General features: G+C 39.4%; 1 protein-coding gene across 1 annotated transcript; it reads right to left on the minus strand.

Annotated features, from left to right (window-relative positions):
* Positions 1 to 21862: 21862 nt before the first annotated feature.
* Positions 21863 to 22117, minus strand: LOC133082337 (small ribosomal subunit protein eS27-like). Its single transcript, XM_061178884.1, has one exon. The coding sequence runs from the start codon at positions 22115 to 22117 to the stop codon at positions 21863 to 21865; it is 255 nt and encodes an 84-aa protein (XP_061034867.1).
* Between the last annotated feature and the right edge of the window lie 399 nt (positions 22118 to 22516).

Below are 22516 nucleotides of genomic sequence, written 5' to 3' on the forward strand. Positions count from 1 at the left end.
GATTTAAAATAGTCATTCTACTAGGAATTTATAACAAGAAAATAATCAGTCAAAATATAGTCAAATTGATTCATGGTAGAACTATGTATAATTGGTTTTGTAATAGCAAAAACTGAAAGCAGAAATATGTCCAGTAATCAAAGATCGGTTAAATGAATTATGGTAGAGTTGTGTGGTAAGTAACCATGAAAATGCTTTCAACAAAATTTAGTGACTTGAACATATGCTCACAATAGAGGTTAAATGTTAAAAGCAGAGTACAAAACCATGAATACAGCCTGTTCATTAAAATATTTTATCTATCTACCCATCCAGGGTAAAGACTTGGAGAAAATGTACCAGATATAACAGGTATCTCTAGGTTAAGGTGTTATGGATAATTTTTATTCTTATTGTTGTTTTCTTCATTATATTTTATCTTCTTTAAATTTGCCGTAATAGTTAAGTATAGAGGCAGGATTTGGTGGCAGTAAAGTGTGAAGTTTCCAGTGTCAGAAGACCCAGGTTCTAATTCTAGCATTACCACTTCCCAGCTCTGTGAACCTGAACAAGACACTGGATTTCTTCGGACCTCACTTTCCTTCTAAGTTAAATGGAAATCATAATATTTACCACAGAAAGTTGTTGGGAAGATTAGTCAATGCATGCAAAACACTGAGCCCAGTCCTGAGCTCTTAGCATGTACTCAAAAGCATAAGTCATTGTTATGTATTCCTTTTAAAATCAGAAAGAAAATGTTACTTTAAAAATAGCTCTGGACTTCAATCAATACCTACGGTCGGTCATAAGCCCCAGGTATTTTGTTTGCCTAGCAGCTTGTTGGATAGCAAAAGATGAGCAGAACATAGAAACTACTTAAATAAAGGCCCCATTTAAAACACAACACAGAAAACTTGTCCTTTTGAAAGGAATTATACTCCAAAGTATAATTATACTCATTTTGAAAGGAATTATACTCCAAAGGCCCTATGAGAAAGACAAAAAGAGGGTGAGCACAGAGCTAGCAAAATCAGATCCAGGCTTCCTGGGATATTTATCAAGGGTTTGTCCTTTATGACCACACTGAATGTTTTCACCATATCCTGCATTTTGATATTCTGTGGGAAGGTGATGGTGCCAGGTGTCCATCAGTAATCCTTTCCAGATGACATGTCAGGCTGTACCACATACATCCATCAGCTTCCTTACACAAACTCAGGGTACCAAAGGACACTGGGCAAGGAGCTGCATGCACTGAACTGTAAGTAGTTCATCAATCACTCTCCAGAAACAAGGGCAGGGAAAATGATTCCCTCCTTCTCCAGGAAGTAATCAGCCCTAGGTAAGATGATACAGAGTCCTTTAGAGATGCCATCCTCACAACCCAGTGTCAGGTCAGGAAGCAGGAGGTGGATTGAGTTCAGACACAGAAAGAAACGTAGACAGTTCACCAAAGCACTGTACATAGAGAAAGCAGTGCCCAACATAGATGATGGTCAGACACTGAGTCAAATGACTGAAGATACCAAACCAGAGCAGATGTAAGGTGGGGAATCAGAGTCTGAGGATTCAATTTCAGATTGGTGATGGCTCAACGCACAAGAAGGCTGAACACAGGTAATAAGATACCAAGAGATTTGCTTGGGAGGGAGGTGCACCTCTCCTTGTTCGGTTATTCAGGGACAATCTGGGTACTCTCGATAACTTCAAGAAAGCTCCCTGGGAAGAACACTCCCAAACCCAAATAATTGCCCTGGGAAATGATGCAAAAACACTAGTGCAAAACTGTAAATGCTCACCAGATTCACTAGAGTCTGGGGGTTCTCACCAGACTCCATGCTCTCTTCTTCCTGAGATCACAGCTAGGTGACATTGCCCAGTCACCCTTGCAGCTGGATATGGTCATGTGACTGAGTACAGGCCAATAGAATGTGAGAGGAAGTGACTCTAAAACCTACTAGGGGCTTCCCTGGTGGCGCAGTGGTTGAGAATCTGCCTGCCAATGCAGGGGACACAGGTTCAAGCCCTGGTCTGGGAAGATCTCACATGCCGCGGAGCAACTAGGCCCGTGAGCCACAACTACTGAGCCTGCGCATCTGGAGCCTGTGCCCCGCAACAGGAGAGGCCGCGACAGTGAAAGGCCCATGCACTGCGATGAAGAGTGGCCCCCGCTTGCCGCAACTAGAGAAAGCCCTCTCACAGAAACGAAGACCCAACACAGCCAAAATAAATAAATAAATAAATAAATAAATAAATAAATAAGTCAGGAGCTCTTTAAAAACAAAACAAAACAAACAAAAAAAACCCTACTATATGCAACAGCCCCCCTCTCCCTGCCCCAGTTCCTGTGGACCTCCATTAGACTGTAAGAAAGATACAAACTTTTACTGTTTCCAGCCACTGAGTCTTTGGGGTAGTTTATTACAGCACTCAATCTACCCTGACTATGCAGTTAGTTAATCATGTTGTTCCCTTCCTCCCTATATGAGCATCGCAAGCATACTCCAAAGTTATATCTCTTAATTATACTGTCAACTTTCTTTTTAAAATATTTTTTTCTTCTTGATATAGTAGTAATGCATGCTTACTGTAAGAAATATGGGAAACACTGAACAACACAAAGAAGACAACAAAGGGGAATTCCCTGGTGGTGCAGTGGTTAGGACTCCATGCTTTCACTGCTGAGGGCACGGGTTCAATCCCTGGGACATTCAGAAGCATCATCCATTCAGAGATAATCAAGGTTGATATTTTGGTTCATGTCTTGTCAATATATTTCCTAGGAGTCTTTATATTTGTGTATATTTCAAAACTGGAACCAGGGTGCTCATCATGTAGACTCAATACACATGCTTCCCCATCACAATTTTTATAGCTGCAGCAGAGATTCATTAATAAAAATAACATTAACTTTCCTATATATAACAAATAACCAGTTAGAAAACAGAATCAAAGAAAATAACCCATTTAAAGTAGCAACAGAAATGATTCTTACTAAAACAATTCTCTCAAGAATATTTATAAATTTCAACAATCCAGATAACATACAAATAGGATTCTATTTTGAAGCAGCCCAACTTTTTCTTAAAGTTCAAGTGGAAACACAACTTGTAAGAAACCCGAGGAAAATTCTGAAAAAAAAGAGTTGTGTGAGGATGCTAGCAATAATACCTATTAAGATATCATAAAACGTGTGTAATTAACACAGTTTGATGCCATTAAATGAATGGACAAAATCAATGGAACAGAACACAGAATCTAGAAATTGCCCAGAATATATCTCTTAAAAATCTGTCTTATTATTAAGGAGGCATTTAAAATCAACAGGGGAAATGAATTATTCAATAAATAGTATTGGGCCAACCGGCCAAGCATTTGAAAAAGAATTAGGTTGGATACCTGCCCCATTTCTTATACTAAAATAAATACCACGTAGATAAAAATGTTAAATGTTTTCTTAAAAAATGATACTATTAAAGTAACAAATGTAAACAGGGAAAATTTATTACATTCTCAGAAATGTTTTGTAAGTATGACACATACACCAAGAACCATTAAACAAGAGACAAAGACATTAAAATTTAAAATATTCCATGTATCAAAATACCATGGATACTATGAATAAAATCAAAAGATAAGTGGCAGACAAAATACTTTCAACATATCTGGGAAAGAATCTAAAACTTTAAAGAGGTTTTATATACCAGTAAAATAAATTTAATAATCCATAAGAAAATGGGTAAGGAACATGTATATAGAAAAAGAAACGACTCAAATATATGAAAAGATGATCAATTCCCTCATAGCCACAGAGATACAAAATTAAACTATAACAAATTATCATCTTCCAACTAGAATTGAAAAGGATAAGCTATACTGTATTCCAGGATGTGAAGAAACACCCTCATTCACTGTTAATGGTAATTAAACTGGGGCACCCTCTTTGAAGGACAATTTGGCAATATTTATCAACATGGTAAATGTACATACACTTTGATCCAGTCATTCCAGTAATAGCCATTTATCTTATGATTCTATGTGCACGTGCGCAATGATGTGTGCATGAAGATAATGCCTTCAAAATTATTTGTAATAGCAAAAGACCGTAAACAACTTTGGGACTGTTTACATAAATTATAGGATATCCGTATGTTTGAATACCACACAGCCATTAAAAATAATGAAGAAGATCTATTCATACTGAAATGGAAAGATTGCCAAGATACATTGTTAAATAACAAAAACAAGGTTCAAACAGTGTGTAGAATATGCTATCATGGTTGTGAAAAAAAGCAGGGAGATAAAAATATACAGATATGCCTGTACGTGAACAGAGTATCTTTCTTGAAAGACACACAAAATAACCGCAGTAGTTACTTCTAAGAAGGGTAAGTGGGGAATTGAGGGTGGTGGGAAAGAATTTATTCTTCAGTGTAAAGCTTCAATAGCTTTTGCCTTTTCCCACATGTGCATGTATTATTAAAATTATAAAGTAAGAAAAAAGGTCAAATTTTGGAATCCTCTGTCATGTACATTCTTTGGGAAGTTAGTATTTCTATGTAAGCACAGAATGCTTGGATTTTTCGGGGTGGGGAAAAATCAGACACAAAATTGTTTCAGCTTAATTTCCCCAATGTATCCAAATTCTAATGTAGAAAAATCACACATCCCTAATGTGAAAAACAGTTGAGCTAAATTTCAGCCATGACTACTGTAAAAGTGAAACAGATACCTGTCAACTGTCCACAGAAAGGCATGATCAATAATTACTGGAAAGGGAAGGGTCATGAACAGATAGATGCTGGGCTAGATAGTCTGCACGCACCTTCTCATTTAATCTTGCTGGCAAGGTTGTGACGTAGGAGTTATCGCCACTGTACAGATGAAGAAACTAACTCCTAGAGAGGAATGAAATTGCCCAGGGTGACAAGGCTAGTGACTCTGAGGAAGCAAAGAGGTAACATTCTGTGTTATTTCTGAGAGGTCCACTGATTAAAAAGAACAGGAGATTTTACCTTTCCTACCAGCTCAGGAGGTATCTAATACAGCAGTGTACAGCCCTCGTGCGACCCAAAGGCATTCTTATGCTTACCATTCCTCCTCATCGTGAAGGACGTGAAGTATTCCTCATCCATAAAATGAGAAGTATCTATTTAGCAGGGTGGTTACAATGATTCAAAATAAATTATGTGCAGTGCCTGGCACATCATAGATGCTCAACACGTGGTGGTCCCGAGCACTGTTCTCATGATCCACTGAAACTGACAGCTGCATGGGCAACAGGGGAATCCTGATTCCAGATTATGGAAATATCTGGAAGCAGGATAGTAAAGGTTTTAAGAATGTGAGCTCTGTCTGACTTATCTCATTTAGCACTATGCCCTCAAGGTCCTTCCCTGCTGTCCCAAATAGCAGGATTTCGTTCTTTCTCATGGCTGAGTAATATCCGAAGTTAGAATATCTATATCTGTACCTATATCTATATATAGATATAGATATATAGACACACACACACACACACACACCACATCTTCTTTATCCATTCATCTGCTCAGGGACACTTAGGCTGTTTCCATATCTTGGCTATTGCGAATAATTCTGCAATAAACTCGGCAGTGTTATATGGTATCATTTATATGTGGAATCTAAAAAAGCCAAAATCATAGAAACAGAGGGTAGAATAGTGGTTACCAGGGGCTGGGGGGTAGGGGAGTTGAGGAGATGTTGGTCAAAGGGTACAAACTTGCAGTGAGAAGATGACTAAGTTCTGGAGATCTAATGCACAGCATTGTGATGGTAGTCGACAATACTACAATATATACTTCAAAGTTGCTAAGAGACTAGATCAAAATTGTTCTCACCACAAAAATGAAATGACGATAATGTGACCTGAGAGAGGTGTTAGCTAATTCTATGGTGGTAATCATACTGCAATACATAAATGTATCAAATCAACACGTACACCGTAAACTTACACAATGTTACATGTCAATTATATCTCAATTTTAAAAAGTAATAATGCGAGCTCTGGAGTGAGAAAGACCTCTGTCTGTATTGTGATTCCACAACTTCCTAGCTGTGTGACCCTGAACAAGTCATTTAACCGCTCTTAGCCTTCATTTCCTCTCCTTAGAAAGGGGATGAGCGTTCACAGGCACCATCTTACAGGTTTGTAAGGCTTCAGTGATATGCTGCGCATGACTGACTTAGCACAGTGTCTGGTGCCTAATAAGTGATCGATAAATGTTACGTTCTATTTTTTATTAATTAATTAATTTATTTTGGCTGCACTGGGTCTTAGTTGCAGCATATGGGATCTTTGTTGCGGCACGCGGGATCTTTAGTTGCGGCATGCGTGCGTGATCTAGTTCCCCCACCAGGGATGGAACCCAGGCCCCCTGCTTTGGGAGCGAGGAGTCTTACCCACTGGACCACCAGGGAAGTCCCCTATTTTTTACTCATATGCTTTTCTGTGCTTAGACGGAGATCCCTATGTTTTATACCAGAACTCATTGATCCTGGCTTTGAACATCCAAGTACAGAGATACTCATAACAAAGGAAAAGGAGAAACATCAAAAATCGTCACCTCTGCTGTCAAAAATACTACCTAGTCATCCTCAAATTCCACCCTCTCCATGACCCTCTTCCCCGATCCCACCCGAGGGAGATCTAATTGCTCCTTATTCAGGAGTCCCATGGTACTCTGGTTAGACTTCTGAGTCAGCATATGTGAGGACCCGTGTGGCTTAGTGAGGCTGACCATATAATTTATGGTTCAAATCAAGACACTTTTGAGAGTGAAAAGGGTGCCATTAATCATTTCACTGGAACAACAAGAATAAACCAGGACTGTCCCAACAAAACCAAGACAAAAGTAGCTCTATGCTTTATGAAATGAGAAGGAGCTTTGGTTCGGATGAAGCCCTTGTGCATAGTAGGTATTTAGCAAATGATAACTATAATTTTGTGTACATGTAAATCATGAGCCTCTTGGGGTGGAGAGGCTAGGTTTTAATTACTTTTCCACCTCCCCAGAACCTCACTTACAGGAGGCCCGGAAACCATGAGGGGCTTGTTGAACTGGCCAGCAAGTGACACCTGTCACCACCTCCAGGGCAGGCGTCCCACTGCATGCAGGACAGCGAAGAGCATAATGACGCCTGTCCCCAGGAACCGCAGTCCCAGGAGATCAATCACGGTTTGAGGTTGCCAAGATATGACTCCCACAGGTACCGGATGGAGCAACACCAGCTTCCAGGGTGGGCGTCAGCCCCTCCCGGTCAGCAGGCCCTGGCCCAGAGGGAGATGGTCTGCGCCCACCACTCTCCTGCTGCAAGCGAAGGACCCGTTCCGCCCCACCAGGAACAGACACAGCAGTGGAGTTGACCGGGCACCATATGACACACGTGCTAACCAGAGCAAAGGAGCCCGCGTTAAGTCTGAAACGGGGAAAGATCCCCACACAAGGTGTGAGGACTGTATCTGTGGTAAGGGAGTGTTCCAGGCCCAAGGCCCATTCTTATGTGGCCAAACTGGGGGGGAGGAGTGTCCAAAAGACTGCATGCACACATGAGACTGCTTTTCCCAATGATGCTTAATGAATACGTATTGACTGAGTGAACTGGAGTCAATATCACATTCTCTTGTCTGAAGCCTACATCCCCAACTAGGGCTACCAGGGCTGTCTGAGAGGGAGAAGCAAGTGTCAGCAAGTAGGTGCCGGGAATGGAAATGTCAGCTGGCCCTAAGGGGCTCATGGTCATCTATCGATTGATATTTCAATTTAATATTCAAACATTCATCAAGCGCTAACTACATGCCAGGCACCAGACACATGGTGACTGAGATTCAGTTCTTGTCCTCACAGAGCTCATGCACGTGGACGGTACAGGCAAGGTAACTGGTGATCATGGCAGTGCTCTGATACCCTCTCCACTGACTCTTCAGGACAAGCCTCAACTGAGCCCCTAAGGATGGGATCTGCCTTCACTAGGCTTCCTTCCTCCAGCCAGAAAATCCAGAGTCATAGATAATCCAGATGCCCTGAAGTCCAGCAGAGGACAGAGAGAGCCCACTCACAGAAGCACAGGCTGGCGATCCTTTCATCTCTGAAGGCTCTCCTGCCCAGGCTGGGAGTCAGAGGCTTGGAAATATTTCTGCAAGTTGGAGTGGGTGTAGGAAGAACTCAGGGATCACCCTGTATGGCTCCCTGAGAAATCAGTAGGCTCTGAGGCAATTCTCATAGAAAATCCGTACCTTCAATAATGGTTCCTGAAATGTACTTGCCTGAGCCCTGGGCCGCAGAAGAGCCAGCCTGCATGTCCCTTGCACCCCTCTTGTTATCTCAGTCTCTAACTATCTTCATCTCATCCTGTCACATCTTTTAGTTAATGTTGTTGTATCCATATTGGGAAGAAAAAAACAAGGCAAACTTCTGGAGTGACAAACAGACGAATTAGAATCCGACTCTTCCACCCATTGGCAATGTGGCATCATTGGATCCCCTCTGGACCTCCATTTTCTCATCTGTTAAATAAGGGCTAATGATGCTTGCTTTGATGGGCAGCTATGGGCAGTGCATGAGGAAATGTATTTAAAACGGTTTGGGAAATGTAAAAATGGAGTAGGTAGCCTAGTACCTGACATACAGAAAGTGTTCAAAAAATGTAGAGTTGTGATGAAATGTGAGTTAGGGAGCTCTCCAGAGATGGGTAACTGGGCTGTTGAACAGTCATATAAGAGCCCAGATGAATCCTCTCCTCAAAGGCAGCCAGTGGCTTTCTCTCAGCACCCCCCAGCATGCTATTTATTATCCCTTCTAACTTTGTTGAACCCATGGTTGAGGCTGGCTAATCTGTAACAACTGTCTCTAATGGTAATCTACAGTTTGTCTAATCCAATGTTTTAATATTAAGTATATAATGGACTGAAATAGAATTTCTCAAATTTATTCAGAGTAAACACAGCTTTGCAAATTACCCACTTTGCCCCTTCCAGATGGTGGTTAGAAATGCTGGCCAAATGCAAGCATTTATCAGGGGCATTTATTTAGGGGCCAATTTGAGTTCAAAACCCTGCTCTCTTTACTTGTGTACAAATAAACAGAAATAGACTTTGAGAATTTGAAAGCAACATTTTTACACTGGCTGGTATATAAACAATCAATACCCAAATTGTTCTCAGTGTTCACCATCTTTGCTAGCATTTTAGGATGTAAAATGAGGTTGATAAGTCCTACCTGTAATGAGCACCAAAGTCAAGGCTTCCTGCACCAAGATGATGTGCAGTTCACTTAAGTGTTTCCATCTGGAGCTTGAAATACTTTGATATCCTCATCAATATGTGAAAGCAACTTTAAAGCCATGATAAAGTATGAGGCTTTGCCATACTCTAATCCAAAAGATTTACCATGAAATTTAGGACCATTCCAACTGAGTTGCTAGCTAAGCATAGCTGAATAACTCAAGGAACAATACAAGCCTGAAAGATTGGTTCAGTTTCCTGATGACTAACAAACATCAAATTTTACTTTCTAAGGTAGAGGCATGGAATAAAGATATCTCAAGTTGCCAACAACTGGAAATACCAAAGCAGATCCAGCCTGAGCTGTGAACATTTAGAGTCTCCCACACACAGCCAAGTTGGCTCTTTGGATGATGCTAAAGAGTGAATAAACCCAGTGAATAAACATACATTCCCAGCCCCTCCTATATCAAAGGATAAATACTATTTATTTATTCAATAAATGTTTCTTGAGCACCTACTGTGTTCACTGAGATAGAAACTGGTAGAAGACCCTTCTCTCAGAGGGGTTACATTTTTGTGGGTGAGACACCAAACAAACAAGCAAATGGATGATCAGATATTATGATAAATGGCGAAAGAGAAAAACTGGGGAGCTATCATAGAGAATAATGGATTTGGGGGGAAGACATAGCCCTTTCTACCTTTTTATTATGCTTAATATGGTTTGTGAAAATTTTCTCCAAGCATTTGGCTTGCCTGTTCATTTTCTTAATGGTATCTTTTGATAAACAGAAGTTCTTTATTCTCAGTACGTCTAGTTGACCAAGATATTTGCTTATATATTTCTTTCTTTCTGTGTCTTGCCTACAAAAACACTGGTGACCCCCTGATTGCAAAGATATTCACTTATGTTTCCTTCTAGAAGCTTTGTAATTTAAGCATTATATTTATATCTATGAGCCATCTTGAATTATGTTTTGTGCACAGTGTGAGGTAGGGGTTAACAGTATTTTTTTAATATGGTTATTCAGTTGTTCTAGTACCATTCATTGAAAAGACTTCATTTTTGCAAGTGAACTACTTTGGCAGACTGTCAAAAATCAACTGAATTTAGAAGTTTAGGTTTAATTCTAGAATCCCTACTCTGTTGCACCGATCTATTTGTCTATCTGTATGCTAGTACCACACTGTCTTAATTACTGAAAATTTATAGTAATATTTGAATTCATATATATAAGTTTATTAACTTTGTCCTTTGTTTTCAAGATTTGGCTATTTTATACCTCAACACAATAAAGGTCATATATGAAAAGCCCACAGCTAACATCATAATCAATTGGGAAAATGTGAAAGCCTTCCCTCTAAGATCCAGTACAAGGCAAGGGTGCCCACACTTGTCACTTCTATTCAAAATAGTACTGGAAGTCCTAGCCAGAGCAATTAGACAAGAAAAAGAAATAAAGGCATCCAAATAGGAAAAGAGAAGTAAAATTATCTCTGTTTGAAGAAAACCCTAAACACTCAACAAAAAATCTACTAGAACTAAAATGAATTCAGTAAAGTTGTAGGATACAAAATCAACATACAAAAAACAGTGGCATTTTTACACAGAAACAATGAACTATCCAAAAAGAAATTTAAGAAAAGAATCTCATTCACAATAGCAACAAAAAGAATAAAATACTTAGGTATAAACTTAAAGAGTTGAAAGACTTGTACACCAAAAATCATAAAACATCAGTGAAGGAAATTAACGGAGACACAGATAAATGGAAAGACAGCTTGTGTCCATACTACCCAAAGAGATCTATGAATTCAGTACAAACCCTATCAAAATTCCAATGGCATTTTTCAGAGAAAAACAGTCCTAAAATTTATATGGAACTGCAAAAGACTCCAAATAGCCAAAGCAATCTTGAGCAAGAAGAACGAAGCTGGAGGCATCACAATTCCTGATTTCAAAATATATTACAAAGTGACAGTAATCAAAATAGTATGATACTGGCCCACTAAAGAGACACATAGACCAATGGAACAGAACAGAGAGCCCAGAAATAAATCCACACATTTACACTAACTGATTTCAACAAGGGTGTCAAGAACACACAGTGGGAAGAGTCTCTTCAATAAATGATTTTGGGAAAACTGGAAATTCACCTGCAGAATAAATTGGAACCATATCTCACACCATATACAAAAGCCAATTCATAAATAATTAAAGACTTAAACATAAGACCTGAAACTGTAAAACTACAAGAAGAAAACATAAGGAAAAAGCTTCCTCACATTGAACTAGGCAATGATTTTTTTTGGATATCACCTCAAAATACCAGGCAACAAAAGCGTAAATAGACAAGTGGGATTGCATCAAACTAAAAAGCTTTACCTCAGCAAAGGAAACATTCAACAGAGTGAAGAGATGACCTACATAATGAGAGAAAATGTTCGAAAACCATTATCAAGCAAAAAAGGGGTGAATATCCAAAATATGTAAGTAACTCATAAAACTCAAGAACAGAAAAATCAAATAACCTCATTAAAAAATGGGCAAGGGACCTGAACAGACATTTTTCAAAAGAAGACACTGAAATGGCCAACAACTACATGAAAAGTTGCTCAACATCACTAATCCTCAGGGAAATACAAATCAAAACCACAATGAGATATCACCTCACACTTGTTAGAGTGGCTATTATCAAAAAGACAAAACACAACAAGTGTTGGTGAGGATGTGGAGAAAAGGGAACACTTGTACACTGTTTGTGAGAATGTAAATTGGTACAGCTATTATGAAAATAGAATGGAGATTCCTCAAAAAATTAAAAATAAAAGTACCACATGATCCAGTAATCCCACTTCTGGGTACATATCCAAAGGAATTAAAATCTTTATCTCTAAAACAACTATAGTTCAATAAAAAATAAGCAAAAATAAAATAAAATCTATATTTCAAAGAGATATCTGCACTTCTTGTCCATTATAGCATTATTCACAATAGCCAAGATATGGAAACAACCGAACTATCCACTGACAGATGAATGGAGAATGAAAATGTGGTATGCATATACCACAGAATATCATGTAGCCTAAAAAAAGAAGGAAAACCTGCCATTTAAAACAACATGGATGAACCTGGAGGATATTATGCTAAGAGAAACAAGCCAGATACATAAAGACAAATATTGCATGGTCTCACTTATATGTGGAATCTAAAATAGTCAAATTGATGGAAGCAGAGAGTAAAATGATAGTTGCCAGGAGTGTGTCTGTGTGTGTGTGGGAGGAGTGGGGAGATGTTGGTCAACGAGTTCAAACTTTCAGTTATGCTGTAGGAAATATTAGACACCAACTACTGCCAACATTCTTGATATTTACAAGCGAGCATCTAGGAGGATATAAACTTTGAAATTATGCATGCCAGTTTTCATGAACAGATTTAAAATGTGATCAGTGATCAGGATTAAATGGCAAAATACTAGCACAAAGAATTATTTCTTCCATACAGTTCGACATCAAAATACAGTGCCTTCAGGAACCTTTGTTTTTTTAAACTACCATCAAGCTGATACCAGAACTCATCCCACTCCCCTGTGATAGCTTCCTCTGCAATTGGCTCTGGCCTGGAGTCTAGGGGTTCAGGAGTATCAGAGCAATGGCAATCATTTTTTGATGAAAGCTTCCTCCTCCAACAAAACTAGCAAATTTGTTTTCCCCCTGTGAGATTTTCCCCACAGATTCTCTGTAATAATTATGACAGCACTGAATATAAAAATTCATATTTAAAAACACTGAAGTTTATATTTCATGTAAGATATTCTCATTTCTATGTATTTTTTAGTATAAATTAACACAAGCAATATAGGCACATGGTTAAAAGAAAAATAAAGGACCTTGTTGTTTATCCACTTGGCTGTACAGCAAAGACTGGCACAACATTGTAAGTCAACTATACTTCAATTAAAAGCAAATAAATAAAGTACCACAAAAGGGCCTATTTTGAAAAGTGGGTCTCCTCCCATGCTAGACTTTCCAGTGGCCACTATTTCAACAATTTCCTATGTCCCCTTCCAGTAATTTTCAATGTTGATATACAAATATGTATAGATGCATCCTTTTAAATCGTAAGTGGGAACACACCACACAAGCTATCCTGGACCTTGTTTCTTTTCGCTGAATAACACCCTGGCAAGAGCTCCATCATCACCTAAGTCCAATTTCCTCATCTCTTCTCTAGATTTCTGCTGTAGCACGTTTAATTGAAATTCTTATCGAGATAACTGAAGATTCCAGGCAGTTGTAAGAAATACAGAGAGATGGCTTGCTCACCTTGCCCAGTTTACCCAAATGGCAACATGTTACAAAACTATAAACCAGGCTATTGACATTAATATAATCCACCAATCTTATTCTGATTTCCCCAGTTTTAATGGTTCCCATTTGTGTGTATGTGTGTGTACATGTTGTGTTTAGTGCTACACTTTTTTTTTCTTTCTGTGTAAGTTTGTGCATCCATCACAAAAGTCAAAATACTGAATAGTTCCAAGGACACAAAGATCCCTCCTGTTGCCATTTTATAACCACACCCACTTCCCTCCTGCTGCCCGCTCTCCTGTCCCTAATTTCTGGCAACCATTAATCTTTCCTTCATTTCTAAAATTTTGTCCTTTCAAAAATGCTATAGAGGGACTTCCCTGGTGGCGCAGTGGTTAAGAATCCGCCTGCCAATGCAGGGGACATGGGTTCGATCCCTGGTCCGGGAAGATCCCACATGCCGTGGAGCAACTAAGCCCATGCGCCACAACTACTGAGCCTGCGCTCTAGAGCCCGTGAGCCACAACTACTGAGCCTGCGTGCCACAACTACTGAAGCCCATGCGCCTAGAGCCTGTGCTCCACAACAAGAGAAGCCACCGCAATGAGAAGCCCATGCACCACAACAAAGAGTAGCCCCCGCTCGCCACAACTAGAGAAAGCCCACACACAGCAACAAAGACCCAATGCAGCCAAAAATAAATAAATAATTTTTTTAAAATGCTATAGAAATGGAATCATGCTTTTTTAACTTTTGGGGATTGGCTTTTTTTCCACTCAGTGTAATTTCCTAGGGGTTCATCCACATTGTTGTGTGTTTCAATAGTTTATTCCTTTTAACTGTTGAGTAGTAGTCCATGGTATGGATATGCCACAGTTTCTTTAACCATCACTTGTTGAAGGACATCTGAGCTGTTGCCAGTTTTTGCCTATTAAGAATAAAGATGCTATGAACATGTGTGTACAGGTTTTTTGTGTGAACATAAATTTCCAGTTCTCTGGGATAAATGACCAAGGGTGCCCTTGGTGGGTTATATGATAATTGCATGTTTACTTTTGAAAGACTCTGCAAAACTAGTTTCCAAAGTGGTTGTACCATTTTGCGTTTGCACACCAACGTAGGAGTGAGCCAGTTTCTCTGAATCCTCATCATCATTTGGTGTTATCACTGTTTTTGATTTTAGCCATTCTGATAAATGTGTAGTGATGTTTCATTTTGGTTTTAATTTGTATTTCCCTGATGGCTAATGATGTTGGACATCTTTTCATGTGCTTATTTGCTATCTGTATATCCACTTTGGTGAAATGTCTCGCCATGATGTCTCTCGGTCATTTTATAATTGGATTTTTTGTTTTTTTGTTTTACTGCTGAGTCTTGAGAGCTCTTTATATATTCTTGATACTAGTCCTTTGTCAGATATGTTGTTTGCAAATATTCTCTCCCAATCCATAGTTTATCCTCTTCACACAGACTTTCACAGAACAAAAGTTTTTAATTTTGATGAGGTTAAATTTTTATATTTTTCCTTTTATGGATCATGCTTTTGGTGTCAAGTCTAAGAACTCTTTGCCTAGCCCAAGTTCCTAAATATTGTCTCCTATGTTCTTTCTAAAGCTTTTATAGTTCTATGTTTTACATTTAGGTCTGTGATCCGTTTTGTGATAATTTTTGTATAAAGTATGACGTTTAGGTGAAAGTTTTTTGTTGTTGTTGTTTTTTGCCTGTGGATGTCCAATTGCTCCAGCACTGCTTGTTGAGAAGGCTATCCCTCCACTGAATTACTCTTGTACATTTGTTAAAAGCAACTGAGCAGATTTGTGAGGGTCTGTTTCTGGATTCTTGATTCTATCCCATTGACCAATGTGTTTAGCCCTCTACCCACCAATACAACACTGTCTTGATTACTGTAGCTATAGAGTAAGCCTTATTATCAGGTAGAGCGATTCCTCCCACTTTATTCTTTGTCAATATTGTTTTATCTATCATAGGGCCTTTCCCTTTCCATATGCTTGAAAAAAATGTGCATTCTGTTGTTGTTGGACAGAATCTTCTGTATATGTCAATTTGATCCTGATTGGTTTATAGCATTGCTCAAATCTTTTATATCTTTGTTGATTTTCTGTGAGGAAGTTCTATCTGTTGCTGAGAGTGGAGGTTTTAAAGTTCCCAACTGTAATTGTGGATTTGCCTATTTCTATTTTCAACTCCATCAGTTTTTGCTTCATATATTTTGAGACTCTGATTTTGGGTATGCACACCTTTAGGACTGTAATATTTTCCTCAGTGATTGATCCTATTATATAATGTCCCTCTTTGTAGTGATTATTATTTATTTATTTATTTATTGAACTTATTTATTATTGGCCATGCCACGCGGCTTGCACAATCTTAGTTCCCTGACCAGGGATCGAACCTGTGCTCCCTGCAGTGGAAAAGCGTAGTCTTAACCACTGGACTGCCACAGAATTCCCTGTAGTGATTTTTTAAATCAGAAGTCTATTTTATCTGATATTACTATAGCCACACCTGCTTTTTAAAGTTAATATTTGCAATTTACATCTTTTTCCATCCTTTTACTTTCAACTTATTTATGCCATTGAATTTACTTATGACATTCAAAAACAGTGTTGAGAAGGAATTTAAGCCACTAAATGCTTACATTAGAAATAAGCATAGGTCTCAAATCAAAAAAACCTAAGTTCCTACATCAAGAAACTAGAAAAGCATTAAAGTTTTGTAAGGAGTATATATTTGTGTCATGTTTTTTTACTTGTGTAATCTTTGTCTTTTAATTGTTGTATTTACACCCTTTATATTTCATGTAATTATGGATATATTAGCACTTGAATTTGTTGTTTTATTATTTGTTTTCTTTTTTTAATCCTTCTGGTTCCCATTCCTCTGTTCCTCTTTTCTTGCCTTCCTGTGGGCCAGTTAGACATTTTTTTAATCCCATCTTGATTCATTAAGTGTTTTTGAGCCTCTCTTTGTGTAGTTTTCACTACACAAGTGTAGTAGTTGCTTGGTGTATTACAATATAAATATGTGCCTTATAAAAGTTTACTGGTATCAACTTTTTACCATTTCAAATGTGGAAACCTCACTCTCGTTTAGGTCTCTCTACCCTCCCCACTTTTAAATATCATTATTTTGAGTATTAGATGGTGTTATTATATTGTATTTAATCACTAATAATGCTTTATAAAACTCCTGAGGAAAATAGTTTACTATATGTACCCATATTTCTGCTCTTTCCATTGTTCCTTCTTCCTTCCTGATGCTTCAAATTTCGTTCTTTTATCATTATCTTCCTGTTTGAAGAATTTCCTTTAGCCAATATTTAATGGCATGTCTGCTAGTGAAAAATTCTTTTAGTTTTCCCTTGCCTGAAAATGTTTTTGTTTTCTCTTCATTCCTGAAGGATACCTGAAACAGGATTTGCTGTTGACAATTCTTTTCTCTCAGCATTTGAAAAATGTTGTGTCACTTTTGGCCTCTATGTTTTCAGATGAGAAATACATTTTTGAATTGGTGTGCCCCTATAGGTAATATGTCATTGCTCTCAGGCTGCTTTTGAGATTTTTTTCTTTGTCTTTATTTTTCAAAAGTTTAATTATGATGTGTCTTAGCATCTTTCTTTGATTTTCCTATTTATGGTTCACTCAGCTTCTTGGGCCTGTAGCTTTGTGTCTTTTGCCAAATTAGAACTTTGCAGCCATTGTTTCTTCAAATACTCTTTCAGCCTCCCTATCGCCTATCCTTTTGAGGCACCGATTATACAAACATTGGGATATTTTATTATCCCACAAGTCCCTCGGGCTCTGTTTCTTTTCAGTCTATTTTCTCTCTGTTGTTCGAAATGGGTGGCTGCTATGATTCTGTCCTCAAGTTTATGTCCTCTGTCATCTCCAGTCTACTATTAAACCCATTCAGCAAGTTATTTATTTCAGTTATTGGAATTTTCAGTTCTATAATTTCCATTTGGTTCTTTTTTATGACTTCTACTTTTTGCTGAGATCTTCTATTTTTTCATTTATTTCAAGAGAATTTGTAATTGATTGCAGAAGCATTTTTATGATAGCTGCTTTGAAATCCTTGTCAGATAATTCCAACATCTGATTCATCTCAGTGTTGGCATCAGTTGATTGCTTTTCCTCATTCAAGTTGTGATTTTCCGGTTCTTGTTATGATGGGTGGTTTTCAAGTGTATCGTGGACATTTTGTTCATTAATTTAGGACTCTGAGAACTATATAATTCTTTTACTTAAGCAGGCATTCACCCTGTTTTAGTTTAGCATACAGGTCTTGACCTAATTTTGTGGGCTGTGGTTCCAATGGCAGTTTGTTTTCAGAGACGCTGTGGTGTTATGTTGGTCGGCTTCATTTATCTGGTGCCCCCGGGGCTTCCTGTGTTTCCAGCTGCTGATGACTGAGGGTTTCATAAGGTCAGGTTACAAGGTGTTCCCAGTGGGGGAAGGGAAGGGTATGTTGAGATTCCCTTACTGACGCCCGCAACTGCTCTGGTGTCTCTGGGTAGGGGGTAAAGACATTTTTCACTATGATGATAAAGAGGTTTCCAAGATCTGGCCTGTTTGCCGTTGACTGGGTGCCTCCCGCCTGCCCTGGTGTCTCCGGTGCGTTAGGACAAACGTGCTTCCCAGACTGGGCCTCTGTCAGCCTTTATAAAAATGTTTATTTAAGTTTTAACACTTCTAGGGCAGGATAATTTACATAATACAAAATTCATCTATTGTAAGCATTAAAATTGACTTTTTTGTAAAGTTATAGACTTTTGCCATCTGAACCACAATCCAGTTTTAGAACATTTCCCTCACCGCAAAGAGTTTGCTCCTATATGTTTACAATTAATCCAGGCTCCCACTCCTAGCCCTAGGCAACCACTGATTTGCTTCAGGTCTCCGTAAATACGCCTTTTAGTGGCATTTTAATAAAGGGAATGGTACAAAATGTAGGGGGTTTTTTGTGCCTGGCTTCTTCCGCTCATCACAATGTTTTTCAGGTTCAGCTATGTTGTTGCATATAATAATTGCGAATAATATTCCATTGACTAGATATGCCACATTTTATGTACTATGTGTGTATTGATGGTCGTTTGGTCTTTTGGACATTATGAATAATGCTGGTATGAACATTTGAACGCCTATGTTTGTATGGGCACATGTTTTCATTTATCTTTGGCAGGTTTCTACGAGTGAAATTGCTGAGTCATATGTTAAGAAATCGACGAGCTGGTTCTAAAGTAATTGGACCACTTTTACATCCTCACCACCAATGTATGAGGATCCCAGTTTCTCTGTTTGATGAGTTACTTCCGTTATACCATATTTTAATCATTTAAACACCATTTCTTTTAGTTCTTTGAACATATTTATAACAGTGGCTTTGAAGTTTTTTGTGCTAAATCCAACATCTTAGCCAACTCAGAGTCGGCCTCTTTGGCTGCTTTTTTCCTGAATGCCGTTTCTCTGAATGTCTCATAGTTTTTTGTGGAAAACTGGATATTTTCAACAGAAGTGTAGGAACTGTAGGTTGATTCCCTGGAGGCTGTTGTTGGCTGTGTTTTATTAGTTACTTAGTTAGTTAACAGACTTTCTAGATTCATTGAGTAAAGTCTGTTGTCCCTAAAGCATGTAGCCACTAATGTTTTCGCTCAGGTTTTAAAAAATTCTATGTTTTTAATTTTTAAGCCTGTCTCTTAGGGGTCACCCCTGTGTCAGCATATCTTTGTGAGCAGCCAATGACTGGTTAGAGGTTGTGCTTAAAAATCTTGAGACGTGGACGCAAGAGGGAGGGGATTTGGGATTATATGTATACAAATAGCTGATTCACTTTGTTATACAGCAGAAACTAACACAACATTGTAAAGCAATTATACTCCAATAAAGATGTTTAAAAAAAAAAATCTTGAGACGGTAAGTCTTCCACATCTTGCGGATGGATTTCTGTGTGGGTTGGAGGTTACATACAAAGTTCAGGCAGTTTACAAGTATGTCTCAGCTTCTACTTTCTACCAGGCCCTCTCATATGTCTCCTCCGTCACACGCAAAGCCTCACATTCGACCAGGAACTTAAGGAGAGCAAGGACTCTCTCTGCTCTCTCAGCATTCGGGCAGCTTTGAGCATGTACACGGCCTTCTAGACTGCCACAGACACGTGGGTGCTAAGCAAGGTCCCCCATGGTTGTCTCATTTTGTGGATTTTCCGGTTAAGTTGAAGGCTAGTCTGTCAGTCTAGCTAGGCAGGCTGTGACACTGTCCTTCCTCCATTCATTTGTCACCAAGATCGGCTCTGTTTCCTACAATTCCTAGGAGCACGGGGTTTTTTCTGCTGCACTGCAAACCAAGTCAGCCACCTCTGGCAGCAAAGTTGTTGCTTGTACAGCTTGTCCTACCATAATAGAGCAGCTGTGCTGATAGATGGAGGGGAGATAGGAGTAGCCCAGACTAAAAAGCGTCAAATTCCTACTGTTCTCACCTGAGGTTCAGTAGTTCTTCTTAAAGAAACAATTCTCAGTTTATTATATGCCCTTTGTCGATTTCCACGGTCCAGAGACGGGTGTCTTGTCAGTTTGGTCCCGGTCTATAATTGCTTTTAGGGAAGAATATTCGCCAACCTCCTTTGGCCATCACCCACTATAGCCTTTAATGCTTCTCTTTGCTGCCCTTCTTGCGCTGTCACATTTCAATCCTTACGAAGCAGCCAGATCATATTCCTTCCCTACTTACAACACAGCACTGGTTTTCCACAGCGCTAAAAATAAAATCCAAACTCCTTAATGTGGCCTGCCGGGTCCTGTATGATCTGGCCCCTGCTAGCCCCTCAAATCTCCTACCACTCCCCCACTGCTGCCCCCAGTCTGCCCACAACGCCTGAGCCCCAGTTCCCTTCTTTCTGTCCCAGCAACATACGTGCTCTCCCCTTCTCGGTGCGCTTGTACTTGCTGTCCCCCCACCCCCTGAAATGCACAATGACTGCCTTCTTCTCGTCACTTAGATCTCACCTCCTTGGAGAGGCCTTCCCGCTCCACCCAAGCTGAAACAACCCCTCCAATCCCAGAGCTCCATTTCATTTTGTTCACCGCACTTACTGCAAGCAGTAATGACAGCGTTGGTGCTAGTTTATTGCCCGAGCCGAACCTTCCAGTGACAAGCTCCGTGAGGGCAGGGTATTTGTATTCCCTGGCACCTAGAACTGTGGCTGACACATAGTAGGTGATTGTTGGGCATTTTTAATATATAAATTTTAAAAATATATATTGGATACCTTTCCATATTTTTATCATTTTTGTAACGGCTGCATATTTTCCCACTGTGAAATGTACTACCGTTTGCTCCCTTGAACATCGTATTACTGTAACAACTCAGTGTCACATGAGTTATGGGAATGGACCTTGGAATCAGACAGACTTGGGTTCAAACCCTGGATTTACTACTTACTAACTACGGAATTTCATACCAGTTCTTAATCTCTCTGTGTCTAACCCAGTTTCTTATCTGAAATAATAGTATCTGCCTCACAGAGTTGTAGTGAGGATTAAATGACAGGATGTAAGGGGCTCGGGATCGTGCCATGCTCCCAGGAAATGGAAGTCGAATTGCTCTATTTTGCTTTCGCCTGAAGTGGCAAAGTCCCTCCCTAGTGCTTTCCCCTCCCTGGCAATCCTTCGCAAGAAAGACATAACCCAGCCCAAAGAGACTAACTGAACCTCTCCCTTCTTTTTCATGTGACCCTCCCTTTGTATAGACTCTGATGGAATCTGGGAGCCCTGCACTCTGTCTGTGAGCAGCGGCACGTGCCCGGTGAAGAGGATGAGGCTAAGGATGCGCCCAAGCGCATTAGTTGAATAAACGGCAAAACGGAGACTGCAAAATACCTTCTGCTCCTCTTGCCAGAATTAGAGGACTGGGGAATTCCTGGGACCCCGGGAAATTGTGAAATAAAATGAGAGGAACTGGTTTGATTGAAATTTCCCCATGATAAAGTCAGCCACACTCCAGCCACCACTGTGACTTGTGCCCCTGGTGTTTGGAACCTTGTTCTTAAATCAGGAGAAAGGTGAAGCAGCAGCGGACTAGCTTACTTATCAGGAAGAAAAGCGGCATGTTCTCTGGACTCTGAAAATTTATGTTCTTGGCTTTTGCCCATAATCAAAAAGTATTGACAAGCTGACACCAAAACAGGAGATCAGTGTTGTATACCTTACAAAATTAAACATCATTACCTTATCTTGATGGCGTAACTAGAATTACGCAACCAATAAGGCTTTCTGCGATATCACCCCAATTCAGGAAGTTGTGGGGATCATTAGTGTTGCTTTCTTCTACATGAACACCCTTCTGTGAGCCTGGCCTTTCCTCCCATCAGCTGGCACAACTCTGTTGAACAACCTACACAAAGCACCACCATGTGGGCATGGCTACAAACCCTGGCAATCCTGCAGCAACCTGGACATTTTCCATCCATAAAATAAGAATTTGGACTTTGAACGAGCCATTTCTTTTTATGTTTTTTCTCTTCCTCTTCCAACGATGAATGTAGTAAGTCTCTAGCTAAAGGCATGTTGATTCTTTCGCAAGCCCCGCCCACCCATCTCTCTCGCTGATATTCTAAATATATGTCTTGTGTCCAGATGGGAGGAGGGATGAGAGGGATAGGGCCAAAGAAATATTTATTTGATTTACATTTTATCTTGCAGTAAACTGACGCTGCTGGAAAATGAAATTTGATACCTCAGATTTTTCTTAAGCAGAATCTTATAAAAACAGAAAAAAGAAGTCTATTTTATATGTAGTAATACTATTGACAGAAGGTTAACTCCAGATAACAAAAGTTGAATAAATTTGGCTTCCTGTCATGTAACGCAGATGTGGTAGGCTCTCCCCTTTTTGACATAAAAGGCATCCTTGCCAACCTAGTGCAGCACCAGGGGACTCGGTTTGATTGTCTCTTGCACCTGAG

Source organism: Eubalaena glacialis, chromosome X (genome assembly GCF_028564815.1).
Source record: "Eubalaena glacialis isolate mEubGla1 chromosome X, mEubGla1.1.hap2.+ XY, whole genome shotgun sequence".
Classification (NCBI taxonomy): Eukaryota; Metazoa; Chordata; class Mammalia; order Artiodactyla; family Balaenidae; genus Eubalaena; species Eubalaena glacialis.

Bases quoted from the DNA above. Each gene is read 5' to 3' on its own strand.
- LOC133082337 (XM_061178884.1), bottom strand. From the start codon at position 22,117: ATGCCTTTAGCTAGAGACTTACTACATTCATCGTTGGAAGAGGAAGAG.